The sequence below is a fragment of the Plecotus auritus genome, assembly GCF_963455305.1.
Source record: "Plecotus auritus genome assembly, chromosome: X".
NCBI classification, from domain to species: Eukaryota; Metazoa; Chordata; class Mammalia; order Chiroptera; family Vespertilionidae; genus Plecotus; species Plecotus auritus.
The window spans coordinates 145868017-145885365 of record NC_137784.1 but is presented as its reverse complement, the minus strand read 5'-3'; the positions used below and the strand labels follow the sequence as shown (position 1 = coordinate 145885365).

General features: G+C 38.9%; 1 protein-coding gene across 1 annotated transcript in view; it reads left to right on the top strand.

Moving 5' to 3' along the window:
- Positions 1 to 17349, top strand: part of OTC (ornithine transcarbamylase) — a 62473-nt gene that overhangs the window by 33105 nt on the left and 12019 nt on the right. Inside the window, exons 5-8 of the mRNA XM_080652331.1 lie at positions 9519 to 9672; positions 11843 to 11965; positions 16790 to 16843; positions 16923 to 17072. Coding sequence (XP_080508457.1) covers positions 9519 to 9672; positions 11843 to 11965; positions 16790 to 16843; positions 16923 to 17072 — 481 coding nt within the window. The remainder of the gene's footprint in view (positions 1 to 9518; positions 9673 to 11842; positions 11966 to 16789; positions 16844 to 16922; positions 17073 to 17349) is intronic.

The following is a 17349-nucleotide window of genomic DNA, read 5'->3' as shown; positions in this document are numbered from 1 at the left end:
GCCAAATTGCAATAGCCTCTGTGCTCAGCTTGGATGGGGTGGAGTCTCAGTCTTGGCTTCCCGTCAGCCTTGCCCTTGCACGCACATGCGCGCCTTCAGACCTCTGCCTTCCCCGGCTCCCGAGTCTCCGCCCGAGAGTCCAGACTCCCCCCACAAGAGCGTGGGTCCCCAGGGGCTCGCCTGGAACCGGGGTTCAGTGCAGTCAGGAACCTCCGACTCCCTTCCACTAGGGAAAGCCTGTGGCAACCTCCGCAGCCTTTGTGCGCACTGGCACGCGCACGCACGCTTTCAGTCCTCCGCCTTCCCCGGCTCCCGAATCTCCGCCCGAGAGTCCAGACTGCCCCCGTAAGAGCGTGGGTCCCCAGGGGCTCGCCCGGAACTGGGGTTCAGTGCAGTCAGAACTGGGGTTCAGTGCGGTCAGGGGCTTCCTTCCCCCTTCCGCCAGAGAAAGTCAGCCAGGCTCTCAGCTGCCCTTCCTCTCTGCGCGCATAAAGACCCTTTGCCGTACCTCCAATTCTCTGTGAGCTTTTCTCTTTCCTTCTAGTTGTAGAATTTCCACTCAGCCAGCTTTCCTGTGGTTCTGGATGGTGTCCGTTCTGTCTTTTAGTTGTAGTTTTGAAATTGTTGTGCGAGGCAGCAGTTTAGGTGCTTACCTATGCCGCCATCTTGGTTTCTCCTAAACTGGCCTTCTGGTTTTTAAGTTAATTCCTAAACAAGTTTAGAATTAAACCAGAGGACAAAATATCAAAGAATAATAGAAACTCGAGATTGGGAAGGTCTTCATGGGTTACTTAGATCAACCATCCTTTTCATGACTCCACACCATTCCTTCGAAATTGTCCTTGAGCCTGAGAGAAAAAATCCAGTACAGGGCACTCTTTACATATTGAACTATGTTGTTCCATTTTATACAATTTGACTGTTCTGATGAGAGTTTATACAAACCGACTGAGAATTTTCTTTTAAACTGAGTTGAAAGTGATCTTGCTATGCCTCTTCTCAATGTTCTTTTTTTAGTATCTTTATAAATTCATGCATTGTATTTTTATTCATTTTTAAAATATATTTTTATTGATTTCAGAGAGGAAGGGAGAGGAAAAGAGAGATAGAAACATCAATGATGAGAATCATTGATCGTCTGTCTCCTACATGCCCCCTATTGGGGATCAAGCCCGCAACTTGGGCATGTGCCCTGACCAGGAATCGAACTATAACCCCATGGTTCATAGGTTGATGCTCAACCACTGAGCTATGCTGGCTAAATGCATGCATTTTAAATAGTTAAGGTTTCAGTTAATTGTAGTAATTATTGTTGATGCTCAAATTATCCCATATTTAGCCAACGTGTTGTCTTCAAGTTGGCTATTGAGTCATTTTGATATAACTATATTAGTTTTTGATAGTTCCCTTGCCTTTTGATATGGCAAGATATTCCAAGCCCATCTCACACATTTCTTTACCAACGCCAAGAATTAGCCATTGCTCTAAGAAGTCCTCGTTCATTTTCAATTACTATCAAAAGTATGTTTTTTGAATAATATGCTTTTTCTGGTTATTGCAATAATATTTCTTTTGGTAGAAACTACTAAAAGATATTTTCAAAATATAGATAGAACCACCAATACTGCCATCATCTAGAAATAATTAGTGTTAACATTTTATCTCTTGAACCATCTTTGCATTTGAAGTCTAAATGTTTAAAATGTGTTCTATTCCCCCATCATCACTTTTGCTGCTATTTAGAAAAAAATTAGTTGAATAAATTATTAACTTGTCAATTATTTTTTAATCCTAATATTGGCTTTTAAACATCCAAAGGAAACTAATATATGTGAGAAACTTCAAATTTGATAATTTGGATTTTGCAAAAGCTGTTTTGCTACCATTGTGGACAGCTACCTAAGATTGCCTGTAAAGTTTCAAGAATCCACTGCAAGGCAAAAAGAATTCTACATATTCAGTGGGAACAAAGGAGACCAAATGAAGTCATTACAGAGCTAGAGAGTATTTTTAACTTGTCAACCTTTCATTTGTAGCACATATAACACAGCTCTTAAAATGTTTAAAGCAGGGATTTTAAATTGATGTAGAGGTATAGAAAGCCCGAATTACAGTTAATGTGCCTATAAGTCCAGCTCTATTTACAGGTTTGTCATTTTTTTCCAGTGAAAAGGCTTTTTATATTTAAAGATGTTTAGTAGCCTGGAAGAAGAAAAATAAGAATGGTGATTTCTCCATGATTTATATCAACTTTAAACATAAAGTAGAAAGCAACATCATTGACAAAATAATATGAACTAATGATCTATTTAAAGGTTTTTTAATATCTCTGTTTTCCTGAGTGGTTCCAATGTGGAAACAACCACATCACTACACCTTCACCTTCAGTTGTATTTTCTATCAAGTTTAGTTGTGGTCCCTACTCTGTATTTTTTATTTACAGTCCAATCTGTCAATCTTACGAATTTATCAAACATTTAGCATTCCTTAACATAATCTATCTCTAAACATAAAATAGCAAATATTCCTGTGTTTTTTAAAGTGTGCTCCCCAAACCAGCAGCGTAAGTAGCACCTGTTAGAAATGCAAATTCTTTTGGGCCCCAAACCAGACCTACTGAATCAGAAATACAACTGGCTATATTCTAATTAGCCCTCCTGGTGATTCTGATGTATGTTCAAGTTTCAGAATGACTGCTTTAAACATTCCCATACTACTTATCCAGCCAATAAATAAAATACATATTAAATGAGCAAAACAAGTCTCCTTAGCCATTTAAACACCGTTTGCAAATTTAATCAAATGCTTAACATTTAACTCAATCACAAGCCTAGTATTTCAGATTTCCTTGAATGCTCTAAACATTTAAAAAAGGAAAAGATACCCATAAAATACCACTTTGATTACAGAGCTGATTAGTTTTTAACAAAACTCTGCACAACACTTAATATAGGTTTAATATTGTTTTACATTCTTATCCCTTCTATTCTCATCCTTGCATGGTTCTGGAATTTAAATTTCTATACACTGCTGGGTTTTTTGGAATTCCACAAGAGACTATTTTTATACATTTCCAGGGTTTATATGTGTAATTTTACCAGACTGAAAGAAAACAAAATAATCTCTATAGGCAAGGAATGCAAGTTAAATGCATTGCTGACCACTTAAGTTTGATTGGGTTTTGGGCATTGGTTCCTAAGTTCAAGATGAATTAAACTCAAGCTGCTGGCCACTAAACTGAATATATTTTTATCACATAGTTTTCACTTTTTATCATGGGTTCTATATTGATTTGCGATTGCTGTTTTAACAAATTACCAGAAAATTAGTGACTTAAAACAACATAAATATATTATCTTACAAACTTCTGGAGGACAGAGGTCTAAAATGAACCCATAGGGCTATGTTCCTAGTTAGCATCTGCTCTCATTTTTGACCTCTCTCTTTTAAGAATCCTTGTAATTATATTGGGCCCAACCCAGGATAATCTCTCTATCTCAAGACCCTTAATTTAATCACATCTGAAAAAATGCCTTTTGCTATGTAAGGTAACATATTCATAGGTTCTGGGGATTAGGACGTGTACATCTTTGGGGAGGGGATTTATTCTGTCTACCACAGAGTCCTTATTCCTGTTTTTCATGTAAATTCTGAGTTTTCAAAAGAAATGAAAAGATGAGGTATTCTTTAATTTGTTTTTGTTTTAACCTGTGGCAGTACATGATACATTGTAATATTTTCATGATATATTAAACTGGACTAATTTAAATATTTAAAAATATATACCTTTTTCATTGATATTGTGTTATACTGAGTTGGGTTATCAAGAGGTTTGATGCCCAAAGAGATAGGAAAGTGAGTTTGAAAATTTAGATTTCTTCTTAAGGACAGTTAACTAAGTTATAATGAATGGCTGTATTATCTTTGTGATTGTAAATTATATATGGCAACTGGTACTAGTTAACTGCTGGACTCCTCTTGTACTTCACTTTATATAAGACCACAAATGTTGGTGGGGCCTATCCACCTATGGTAGTTTCTACTATTTCTAGGACTCTTTGACTTATAAGTTATATTAATTCTTTGTGGTTTACACAGATTAAAGATGGTATACATTCATAATTGATGAACAGAAATATATTTAACAAAAACTCCCAAAATATCTATATTTATACTAGAGGCCTGGTGCATGAAATTCATGCACTTGGGGGGGGGGAGGGAGGGTCTCTCAGCTCAGTCTGCATCCTCTTGCAGTTCGAGAGCCCTCAGGGGATGTCTGACTGACTGCTTAGGCCCACTCCTTGCTCAGTCCTGATTGGCCAGACCCCAACAGCAAGCTAATCTCCCAGTCGACTATCTGCCCCCCCCCTTGTGGTCAGTGCATGTCATAGCAAGCGGTTGAGCAGCCTTAGCATATCATTAGCATATTATACTTTGATTGGTTAAACAGAGGACCGGACACTTAGCATATTAGGTTTTTATTATATAGGATAGTTATATATAAACACTTTCCTACATTAAGAAAATAAATTTAAATGTGCATGGTAATAGTCTTCCTTCTTTGATATTAGAATTATATTTTTGTAAATTTATAGTTACTCTTTTCTTATGAATAACATGGCCTTTTACAGCCATACCTTGTTTAATTTAATGATCACAACTTGATAATGGGATTCCATTTAAGTTTATTCTTTTTACCTTTTAGAATTGCCCCTGCCATTTTAAAAATTACTTTTGCTTCTGGCAGCAACAGGGTGTTACAGACCTATACTGATTTTATCCTGCCCAAGGACTTGGAATTGAGTATCTTCTAATGGTTTCTGGGTTGTTGGTTTTTCTTATAGAACAGTATTAAGATCAAAATCTGGGTACTAGAGATGCTTACAAGTATTGGGGTAAAAGATTATAGGTACTGTGGCTTCAATGGGATTTTTGTTGGTAGTGACTGAGATGAAAGGAAAATACAGTACTTCTTTTACAAGTGTATAAGATCTCATACTTTTCAGTAAAACACATCATGTTGTTATTCCTTACTTTTCTTATAGTATGTAATTTCAGTTACTAAGAATTTCCTCCTCTACATTGACCCATTGTTCCATTCAGCATTAGAGTAACCCTTTTCCACCCTCCCCCATCTCTATATTTCTAGGACAATGATTCTCAGCTTTGTCTTTACATTGGAATAACTTGGGGAGTTTTAAAAATATTGATGTGAATCCTTCACCACAGATTCTGATTTAACCCTCCAAAAGGCAGAATATGGCATCAGGATTTTTTTACAGCTCCGTTGATGATACCAATATGCACCCAATATGAGGATCTCTGTTCTAGGAGGTTCAGGGCAATCTCATGTATATAGAGCATTGATTTCTCCACTTGGTCCCCTAGCATCTCCTTTTTTTTTCAGCTATCTACCTCCACCCACATTACTTTCCTATAATAAAGTTAAAAACATGCATTCTATAGTATGAAGCATTAGTACCTGAACTGAGAAGGGAATTTTTATTAAGAACTTGAAGAAAGAAGTAAAAATTTAAAATTCTTTTAACATATTACCCTATACCTTAGGACAGTGGTTCTCTAACTTTGAAAGGTTATATGAGTTACTTGGGAAACTTGGTAAGAGTAAAAAGACAGACTCTACCCTATTTCAGGAGCTTAGTAGTTTGTGACCATTGGGGTGTCCAATAGGTCAGAGTTGCTGATTATTCTAAGGAGGGTTCCTTATGTAAGGGAGATTATTCATTTTTTTAGGATTTGAGATGTCCTTTTTCCTTCAATTTAACTGGAAAACACTCCCTGCCAATGACATTATGGATAAAGTCTTCTGTCTTTCTGGGCTGCCATCACTTTATTTTTGGTGGGTGGGTGGGGGGGGTGCTTAGATAATTCAGAGCACTGGTTCCCAAATCCTGACCCTTCTACTGATGCCCTGCCATGGAAAGTTTTCATCAGAAGTGATCAAATAAAAAAAAAAAAGACAATATAGTGAATTTTATAAAGCTAAATTAATTCAATTTCAAGAATCATTCTTAGAGATTAGGTCATTCAGACCTTTTTTTGGTTTCAAAATGTTCTTTTATTAAGTGAAGATACTAACATATTATATGTATTTATTTGATTTTTCTTTATGACCTTAATTTACTAAACAAAAAGTTGGGAATCTTATGTTGATCTCCATATGTTTTTGGAAATTTTGCTGTTCCATGAAATCTGCAAGTCTGGGAACTATGGGTATGAGAAATCAATGAAAGTCTGAAAAAAACCTGAGTCTAGAAAATATTATTATAAGAGTATAGTTTTTATTTTTTTAATTTTATTTTATTGTTTAAAGTATTACATATAGTAGTACATGTATGTCCTTTTTTCCCCATTGACCTTCCCCCAGCCTCCCCTACCCCTGTCACATGCCCTCATCCCACCCCCCCAGGGTCTTGTGTCCATTGGTGTGCTTATGTGCATGCATACATGTCCTTTGGTTGATCTATTTCCCTCCCACCCCAACACTCCCCAGCCTTCCCGCTGTAATTTGACAGTCTGTTCGGTGCTTTACTGTCTCTGTATCTATCTTTTTGTTCATCAGGTTACAATGTTCTTTATTTTCCATAAATGAGTGAGATCATGTGGTATTTTTCTTTCATTGCCTGGCTTACTTCACTTAACATAATGATAAGAGTATAGTTTTTAATCTTTGATTCTGTAATCCTTGGGAGCAAGGAGTTTTTTTAGTGGTCCTTAAATTTTATAAGTACCAACAATTTTCTACAAACCAAGTAAATAATATGTCTCAGATATATAAGAGGGACTAATTTTCCAAATATACAGAGTGGGGCAAAAGTAGGTTTATAGTTGTTCTCATGTAAAACAATACAATAATGAATATTAATACAAGAATAAACTGTTTCACATACAATTGTAAACCTACTTTTGCTTCATTCTGAATATGATGATTAAAATATAAATTTATGAATATCTTACTAAAAATATACCAACTTTCATTTTCTTTTTACACAGTAATAATATCTACTGTTTTTGATCTCTTACTATGAACAAGGCATCACAGCATGCATTTTATAAGGGTTATCTTGGATAATCCTAATGATAACCCAATGGGACATATTGTTATTATGGTTTTACAGATGAAAAAACTAAATCATAGCTAAATTAAAAAAACATGTCCAAAGCCACACAGCTACTAAGTTACAGTTAGGTTTAGAGCCCAAGACTAACTGGATACCTTATAATAATGTCTCTATGTTTGATATAAATGCTATCATGAGAGGATTTCTAACATTTTTTGTCATTAAGAAATTAAGAATTGTTTCTTAAAACTGAAATTAGAAGCCTCTGTTTTGAGGGATTTCCTTAAATGAAAAAATAAGATTTTAGCTAAAATCATCTGCAAATTTGAGGTCATGTGTTGTAATGGTAAGAACATGAACTTTTGACTTAAACTGACTTTCATTTAAATCTGAATTTCTCCAACTTAATTGGCTGTGTGATTCAGGGCAAGTTAGTTAAGTTCTCTATGTCTCAGGTCCTTCAGCTATAAAATGATAATATCCATCTTTTAATGAATTGTTTGAATTTGTGGCTATGAGTTTATTTGTGTTGCTTTCTTGATAGATGTGTGTGTGTGTGTGTGTGTGTGTATGTGTGTTGTATGATGTTGAACACTTTCTGCCTTTTGAAGAGATGCTGATAACTATCCAGAGTGCAGGGACAAGGGCTAAGTGCTGGCTGTGTCAGTTCAAGTTTACTGGATGGAATTAGGCATGCAAGATGTGTATTTGGGGAAACAATTGTAAAGGATTAAGGAGAGAGGAAGCAGGATTAGCTAGGGAGAGCCTTTAGGGGGTGATGCAGGTCTGACCCCCGTGAAAGGAGAGGAGGAAGTAAAGAGTAGGATAGAAAGAACATCAGAGTGCAGCTCTGAGGAATTCTCAGTCAGGCTGATGAGAAGCCCCACTTTTCTGACTGCCTATCAGAAAAATGTCCTGTCAGGCAGAATGGTCCAGCTCTCATGCCCCCACCATGCTCAGTCATTGGTGGGAATAGCCTGGGGAAAGTGGGGCCTCGGCAGGAATGCTGCAGTGCATTCTGAAGGTATAACATCTAGGGGCTGTTAGCTAATGTCACTCCTCCCAGAAGGTTCTCTCTTGTAAGGCAATCTGTGTGTGCACATCCATGGCTACCACACTGGTACTTTCAGTTTGATAGTGAAAATGTATATTTGTCTGTGGAATAGTGCAAAAGAAACTTAGCTTCATGCCAGGTCATTGATGTTTCTTTGTATATCTTCTTTTGGGTCTTTTCTCTGTTAACTTTGCCAACTGCTACTTATTAATTACTAGAGACCCAGTGCACGAAATCCGTGCACAGGTAGGGTCCATAGGCCTGGCCTGCAATCAGGGCCAATCTTCCCTGGCTGCCACCAGCTGGCCCTGCCACCCACCACCAACGCCAGTTGCCCTCTGTGTGTGGGGTGACTGGTAGGGCGATCAAGGCCCCACTCACTCGCACCCGCCTTGGCCTGGTGCTGCCAGTGTCTGCTGCCACCCACCCCTGGTTCCCTGTTCCCCATCAGGTGATCGGGGCCTGCAGGCTGGGGGCAGCTCCTGCATTGAGCGTCTGCCCCCTGGTGGTTAGTGCATGTCCTAGCGACAGGTCATTCCACCATCTGGTCTATTTCCATATTATGCTTTTATATATATATATATATAGTGGCCCGGTGCACAAAATTCGTGCACGGGGGGGGGGGGTGTCCCTCAGCCTGACCTGCACCCTCTCCAATCTGGGACCCTTTGGGGGATGTCCAACTGCCGGTTTAGGCCCAACCCCTGCAGTTGGACATCCCTCTCGCAATCTGGGATCACTGGCTCCTAACTGCTCACCTGCCTGCCTGCCTGATGACCCCTAACCACTCTGCATGCCTGCCTGCTCATCCCAACTGCCCTCCACTGCCAGCCTGCTTGCTCTCAACTGCCCCCCTGACAGCCTGATCACCCACAACTGCCCTCCCCTTCTGGCCTGATCACCCCTAACCGCCTCTGCCTCGGCCCCGCCACCATGGCTTTGTCTGCAAGGATGTCCGGAAGGTCTCCCAGTCTAATTAGCATATTACCCTTTTATTAGTATAGATCAGTGGTCGGCAAACTCACTAGTCAACAAAGTGGCAAACCGCGGCTCGCAAGCTGCATGTGGCTCATGAGCTGCAGTTTGCTGACCACTGGTATAGATAATTCATCATTATGACTGCAAGTTCCACAATTGATTTCTTATCTCTAAAAAATAGTAAAATTAGCGGTCACTATTTAAGGTATCAGCGGAACAACATCTGGCTTCTGTAATGACTGCACATTTAATATTATCTTTTAAATCTGTTGTGGTGATGGGTAGTTGTAACTTAGTAAAACTTCTAATTTATTAGCATTTATTATTACTGTTTAAGATTCTGTATTAATAAAGGAACTATTAAGCATAATTAACTTAGATGATCTTTTCTTGGTTTGCTGCAGTGTCTTATCTAGCATGACAGATGCAGTGCTGGCTCGAGTGTATAAACAATCAGATCTGGATATCCTGGCTAAAGAAGCATCCATCCCCATTGTCAATGGGCTGTCAGATTTGTACCATCCTATCCAGATCCTGGCTGACTACCTCACGCTCCAGGTTGGCTTACTTCCTTGCCTTATACAAGAGCAAAATCAATAAATTATTCTTGACTAGCTCTAAGTAGAACCATTTCTATCATGGTATTGGTGTTTTGTTTTCAAATATAATCTTGGTAATGAATTATAGCATGTTTGTATACTAGATATTCAAGGAATAGGGCATTGTTAAAAACATATAAGAGCCTTTTGTTCTCAACCTGATTCCCAACTTCTTTTAGCCCTTCTCTTATCCCTTGTTCTTTCAATCCTTTTGCTTTTTGGTGCCATATCTAACACAATGGATGAATAGTGAATGCTGGAACATACAGAACAGAAAAGCTTTATATAATCCTCCACAGATCAGGCTGTGTGGCTTGGGAGTGAAAACTGATGGAGTGTGCTTTCAATATTCAAAATAGCCAATTATGAAATCACTTTCTGAGAAGAAGGCTATTTCTATCATTTTAACAAACTGATTAAGACTGGAGTTAAGGACATGCAGGATACATAGAATTGAGGCTTGAATTTAGCCATGTATCCCCAATTTAGGAACTTGAATAACTTTAAAAGATTTATCTCGTTGGTTTTGCCACAGCCATTCTACATTGTTTTGCAACTGGGAATCCTAAAAACCATGGTTTCTGTGTCTATGGACTATTCTGGGGAAACAGGGAAAACTGGATAGGTCCATATTCCTCCTCATTTGAATAAGCTATGCACATATAAATGTGAAGTTAAACTAAAAATGAAACTCATTGGTGATGTGGATAAGATTCATGCAGAAAGGATGATATAATGATGTTAGATACCAAATGGCTATTTGTGAATGTGGCTTTACATATATGCCAGAAAATTGAATGCTTCACCCTGGGGCTTTATCATTACTAGATTATAAATTCATTGAGATACAGTGAAATGTCCTATTCATCATATTGTCCCCTGCATGACCTCGTGCAATAACTTCATATAGGAGATCCTCAAAGTGAGAGCTGAATGAGTAAATAGCAGCTTATTAAGAGCACTAGAGGCCCAGTGCATGAAATTCATGCACTGGAGGGGGTGTCCCTCAGCCCAGCCTGCACCCTCTCCAATCTGGGACCCCTCAGGGATGACTGACTGCCGGTTTAGGCCCACAAGGATTGGGCCTAAACCGGCAGTCGAACATCCCTCTCACAATCTAGGACTGCTGGCTCCTAACCACTTGCCTGCCTGCCTGCCTGATTGCCCCTAACCATTTCTGCCTGCCAGACTGAGCGCCCCCTAACTGCTTCCCTGCCAGTCGGATCAATGCCTAACTGCTCACCTGCTGACCCGATGGCCCCCAACTGCCCTCCCCTGCAACCCGGTTGCCCCCAACTGCCCTCCCCTGCCAGCCCGGTTGCCCCCAACTGCCCTCCCCTGCCAGCCATCTTGTGGCAGCCATTTTGTGGCAATCTGGGGGTGGCCATATTGTGGTAGCCATCTTGTGATGACATGGGGGTGGCCATCTTGTGATGACGTGAGGGCATCATGTGAGGGTGCAAGGGCCACCTAGGCTTTTGTTAGTATTGATGGAATCTAAGTCAGCTGACTGTTTAACTCTTCCTGATCTCATTTCCTCCCACCCCACAAGGAAATTATTATCCTGATTTCTGTATTTATTATTTCAAGGCATGTGTTTATACTTTAGCTACAAATGTCCATATGTGTAAACAGTTAAGATTAATAATGAGCATGTTTTCCAACTTTACATACATAAAAACATACTCAACTACCATGTTACACTCTTCTAGATACATTGTATTTCACCTTTCTTATACCAGCAAATGTAAGCTCCATAAGGCAGTGATTTTTTTTCTCCTTTATTCATTGTTATATCTATAGGGCCAAGGAAAGTAGACATGGATGAAGCTTAATTTGTTGAATGAATGAATGCATCAAAGATTCAGATTTGAAAAGTTTGAAAATATGAGTATTCATATGAGTTCATATGATGTCTTGATTTAAGATATTAGGACATTTTATTATTTTTTAGTGATTATACATTCATATTATTTAATTGCTTGGTATAATGCAAAAATAGTTTAATCATTCCAACAAAGCATTAAAATTGGGATGAAGAATGTTTTTTTTTTATTTTAACCATAATAATTGTTTCATATAAGTTAATTTCTTCTCAGGTATAATCTTCTCCATCCCTTGCCTTTTAGGAACACTATGGCTCTCTGAAAGGCCTTACCCTCAGCTGGATTGGGGATGGGAACAACATCCTACACTCCATAATGATGAGTGCAGCCAAATTCGGAATGCACATTCAGGCAGCTACTCCAAAGGTAGGGAAACTTTCTGCCTTGAAACTACCCCCCACCTTAAATCATCCCCAGATGCAATTACCCAGGGAAAACAAACCTCTCTTCCATTCAAGAGCACAGGTGAGGCCATAAAATTTAGGTTATGTTACTAGCCCACCTGTTATAGCTATTTGGCTTCTTGGGTGCCCAATTTCCCATCTCTGCAAAAAGAAACAGTCTTGGCTGATGCCTTTCATCCTATGACTCTGTAAAAGCATGTCTGAATTATCCCCTTGAATGCCCTAAAACCAGCCATTCTGATGACTGGTATCCTTGTGCTACCACAAAGGATGAAGAAAGCAATACAATTCAGACAGTGTAGAATTCACAAGGCCTGGCTAGAATGCTATCATTTTTCTAATACAGTAGTTCCCCCTTATCTGTGGGAGATATGTTCCAAGATTTTCAGTGGATGCTTGGCAGCACAGAAAGAAGTGAATTCTTTAAACACTATTTTTTTCCTATACATACATACATATCTATGATAAAGTTTAATTTATAAATTAGTCTCAGAGATTAAAAACAATCTACACTAATAAAAGAGTAAGATGCAAATTGACCATACCTTCGTGAAGCCCACCAGCCAATCAGGAGTGACTATGCAAATTAACCCAACAAAGATGGAAGTTTGCATAGGCAGGTGCTGAGCAGCCAGGGGTGGGGTGGGATGCAGGCGTTCTGCACCACCTCAGCTGCTCCGGGCCTCTGGGCAGCATGGGAAGGCGGAAAGGTGGCTCCAGGCCAGAGTGAAAAGGTGGCTCCGGCCGGAGCAAAGGCAGTGCCGGCAGCCAGGGGAAGAAAGACCCATTCTTGCACCAATCTTCATGCATTGGGCCTCTAGTAACTAATAATAGAATAGAACAATTATAACAATATAATGTAATAAAAGTTATGTGAATGTAGTATCTTTCTCTCACTCCAAATATCTTATTGTACTGTCCTCCCCTTCTTCTTGTGATAATATGAGGTGGTAAAATGCCTAAATGATGAGATGAAGTGATTTATTAAGGAATTACTCCTTTAAAAAACCTGTAGGAGGACAAGGGGAGCAGAACAGAGAAAAGGAAGAATCTAAGCAAAAATGCTATTTACAGTGATCAACCATCCTGGTTTGCCCAAGAGTAGGGATTTCTGGGGACATGGGACTATCAGTGCTAAAAACTGGGAGAATACCAGGCAAACTAGGATAATTTGATAACCCTAGTGCCATGTCAGGCACTGCCTCACAGAAGAGAACTTCAGCTTGATACCACAGGTGCTCTTGTTGGACCAGTTTGAGTCAACACACCCTGCTGCCTTAATCTGCAGTTGTTAACAAATTACCACAACTTGGGTGGCTTAAAAGAACAGAAATCAAGGTGTTTTTAACACTCCCTTTGAAGCCTCTAGGAAAGGATCCTTCCTTATCTCTTCCCACTTCTCGTGGCCCTAGGTATTCCTTGCTTTTTATTTGTTTACAAATGTCCCTCTTTATGAAGATAGCAGTCATATTAAATTTAAGCCCACCCTGATCCAGTATGACCTCATCTTAACTAATAACACCTGAAAAGACCCTACTTCTGAATAAGGTCATATTCTTAGAATCTGGGTGGGAATGAATTTTTTGGAGGACACTATTCCACCTACTTGCCATAGAAGAAAAGCAGGCCTAGGCAATAGCATATATTGGAAGCCACCCTATTACAGTAAACTTTGGGGACTCAGAGAGATAACTCTCACAACAGATAATTCTCTTTTGTTCGGCATCACTCTCTCTACAAATCTAGTTTGTATTAATAACTATTACAGCATTTAGTTTTTACAGATAAAACATACAATAATAATTGTTCCTTGTTATAAGGTGTTTTTGGAAAGGATTTATTTTGTTGGAGAAATATTATTTAAACATTTTATTGCATGTTCAAGATATTTTCTTCTCATCAAAGGAAAAATTCCAATATTACAGAGCAATTTCAGTATTGTTCTTATGCAGAAACTCATTTACATGATAAAGAGTACTAAAACTTGCCTAATTCTTGGTGGGAATGAGTTTTAAGATGTCTTTTGCAAAGTCTGATAGTGTAGAAGTTGTTCCAGCAATTTATAAGTAGACCTATTTCCTTTAAAGACAGAGCTAGGATATTTATTGTAAATTTAAGAAGCATTAAAAAGTTTCTAAGCCATAATTAATCTATTTCCCATTCTTCAACCAAGGATAATTTACATGTTCAAGAAAACATAATTTTGTCCTTGATTGTAAAATTGCTCCATAAACTATTGATGGTAATGATTTTAACATCGTTCTAAGTGAATATTTAGACCACATTGAGTTTGTTAATCACCTTCTTCCTCTGCTTTTAAGATTTATGTAAAAGCCAATGAGTAATTTACTCTTGAAAGCTGAGCTGTGAATAAAGAATTCCACTTTGTATTCTCAGTCATGATCCAGTGCATGCAAGATTGGGTGATTTTCTAATTTCCAAACCTCTCTGTTGGTTCTCTAAGTATTTATTGATTCCTTCTCTAAGAATGATTATACTTAAGGAATATAGAAATCTGTTCTTCAAAGGGAAGGCCAAATTTTCAGGACACGAGGCACAGGAAGTAATAGCCAAGTCTCTATGTTTACCAGTATGAATGATCACAGCATTAGTTACTAAATTAGCAAATCTTTATAATTACCTTCCCCAAATCCCAATAAACAAAGGTCCAAAATTTATAGCTATTTGAAGGGTAGTAAAGCTGCTAAAATTTTGTAGCCATCATCATCAATATCTGAATAGTTTCTTTCTTCAAGAATTTTTATAATGAAAGAATTATGGTAGACAATCACATGCAAATCAACACCATTTAAAATGAATAAACTCAAACATACCTGTCATGGGTTGAGATTCCTGGGAAGCAGACTCTGAGACAGTTTATTGTGCAGGATATTTATTAAAGCATGCCCTTGAGATCAATACCTGTGGGAGGGAGGAAAAGGAAGCAGGAGTGAGCACAAGGAGAAACCAAGCTGTGATGCAGGCCCAACAATTGCCTCTGCTGACCTTATGGAGAGTCCTAGAACTGAGATGGCCATTCAGAGCTGTCCTGAGTTAGGAGGAGGGAGTGAGGTTTTCATATCCTCCTGTCAACCAGTCATGGAATGTCACTCGCGCTGGAAAGGTATGTGACCTTGGTTGCATTAGCTCTCTGCAACTGAGGCAGTGACCAAAGAGGGCTGACAGCTGAAAGTCATGTTTCAACAGCATGCCTAGCAGCTGGGGAGTAAGTCTTTTATTCAAGAGGGGAATCTGGATGGCACATCACAGATCCCACCACAATGTCATACTGAGAATTTATAAAAACCAACTCATAATCAATGCTAAGAATTCAGGAAAATGAGAAGCATGAAGAAAGATGAGAATAATTATGATTTTTGGACTGACAAGACTTCCACATGGAGGGTGTAGAGATGAAGGTGGATGAGAGTTTGGACAAAGGAGGAGCTGATATGTTCCTTTGAAGATGCCCAGGAGGGGACAAAGGGTAAAAGTCTGTGATGGCAGAAAAGGGCAAGACATGTGCAGGGATGCCAATAAGACTGGCTTTCCTGCCGCAAGATGTTGAGAAGATTTAAAACAGACAGAAGCAGGGGATGTTAGTGTGGAGCTTTGATACTCTTAATCAGTTTTGACTTAAGAAACAAAGTAAACATTGGAAGCTTCAGAGAAAACAATTCTTGCTTTAATGTACAGAAAAGATTGGAAGGAGAGGATTAGAGGCAGAAGGGCTACCTATGGGTTCTGGAATAGCATGAGGTTCTTTAGCTGCTCTAGTAATATCCTCTCACCTAGAGTTGAGACTAGGGTGTGCAAAGCTAGGCACCTTATAGTGCAAAATTTGTGCTTGCACGACTCTAACAGTGAGCACCTCCTTATATTTTATGTCCTAGGCACCTTGCTTGCCTCCCTCAAGTCCTGATCCTTCTATCAGCAAACCATCCCAAGCAAATTTATTTTAGTGAAAACAGTGTGCTTACTGTGTAAGTGCCATTTCAGAGCAAGTGCCTGACACAACACTTGTTGGTCAGTGCAAAAGAATAAGGTGTGCATGTAAGGTGTTAGTATTTAGCTGGGGTGATCAGGGAAGGTTTTTATGAGGAAATATGTGAAACTTATCCACATGGAGGGGGTGTGGAAAAGCATTTCAGACAAAAGAGCATTAAAAAAAACACACCAAACAACTCATGGCCCTAGCTGGTGTGGCTCAGTGGATAGAGCATCGGCCTGGGGACTGAAAGGTCCCAGGTTCGATTCCAGTCAAGGGCACATGCCTGGGTTGCGGGTTCGATCCCCAGTGGGGGGTGTGCAGGAGGCAGTCGATCAATGAATCTCTCTCATCATTGATGTTTCTCTTTCTCCCTCTCCCTTCCTCTCTGAAATCAATAAAAATATATTTAAAAAAACAACTCATGGAAATACTCTGAGACAAAAATGCATAAGGTTGTGGAATTATGTATATGATCCTCATAAGCTATTAGAGGAACAAGAAGGAGTGCTACCAAGAGCTAAAAAGAACCCCAACCCCACTCTGACTTTATGACTAAAGAGGTCAAGACAATAAAAGAAAAATGGGAGAACTGTTTATCTTTTTAAATTTCAAAAAGCACTATTACGATTTGATCAAGATGTAAATATTACATACTACTGAACATGATTGTACTACAACTTAAAGCAAAAAGAAGGGAAAGAGAGTGGGACTATTGTTGAAAGGAATATAATGCATATGTAATACAGTATATATAATAGAATTACCTAAATAACAGTTAAATTCTTCCCCTTGCAGGGTTATGAGCCAGATCCCAGTATAATCAAGTTGGCAGAGCAGTATGCCAAGGAGGTATGTTCCTTATAGATAAAGTTATTATTGTCTTTCTTTGTCCCATGAAGTTTTTAATTAACATGCTTGTGTATTCTAGAATAGTACCAAGCTGTCACTGACGAATGATCCATTGGAAGCGGCTCGTGGAGGAAATGTATTAATTACAGATACTTGGATAAGTATGGGACAAGAAGAGGAGAAGAAAAAGCGGCTCCAGGCTTTCAAAGGTTACCAGGTTACAATGAAGGTAAAAATTGATGCTTCTCTGAAGGTTCATTAATTCCATTCATAAAGGCCAGAACCATCTAATCACTCATTCACTTTGGGGAGAGCAGACTGTCTTTCCATTCCCTATGAAGGACTCACTGACTGTATCCCCTAGAGATTTCTCTTCTCCCAAAGATTAGCTATGTTCTTTAGAGACACTTTTATCCTGATTGAAGGAATTTGAAAGCCAGGCAGAAGAAAGAAGCTAAATTTTCCCTCTCATAGCAATGGAGGCATCTGAATGCTTTATACTTTAT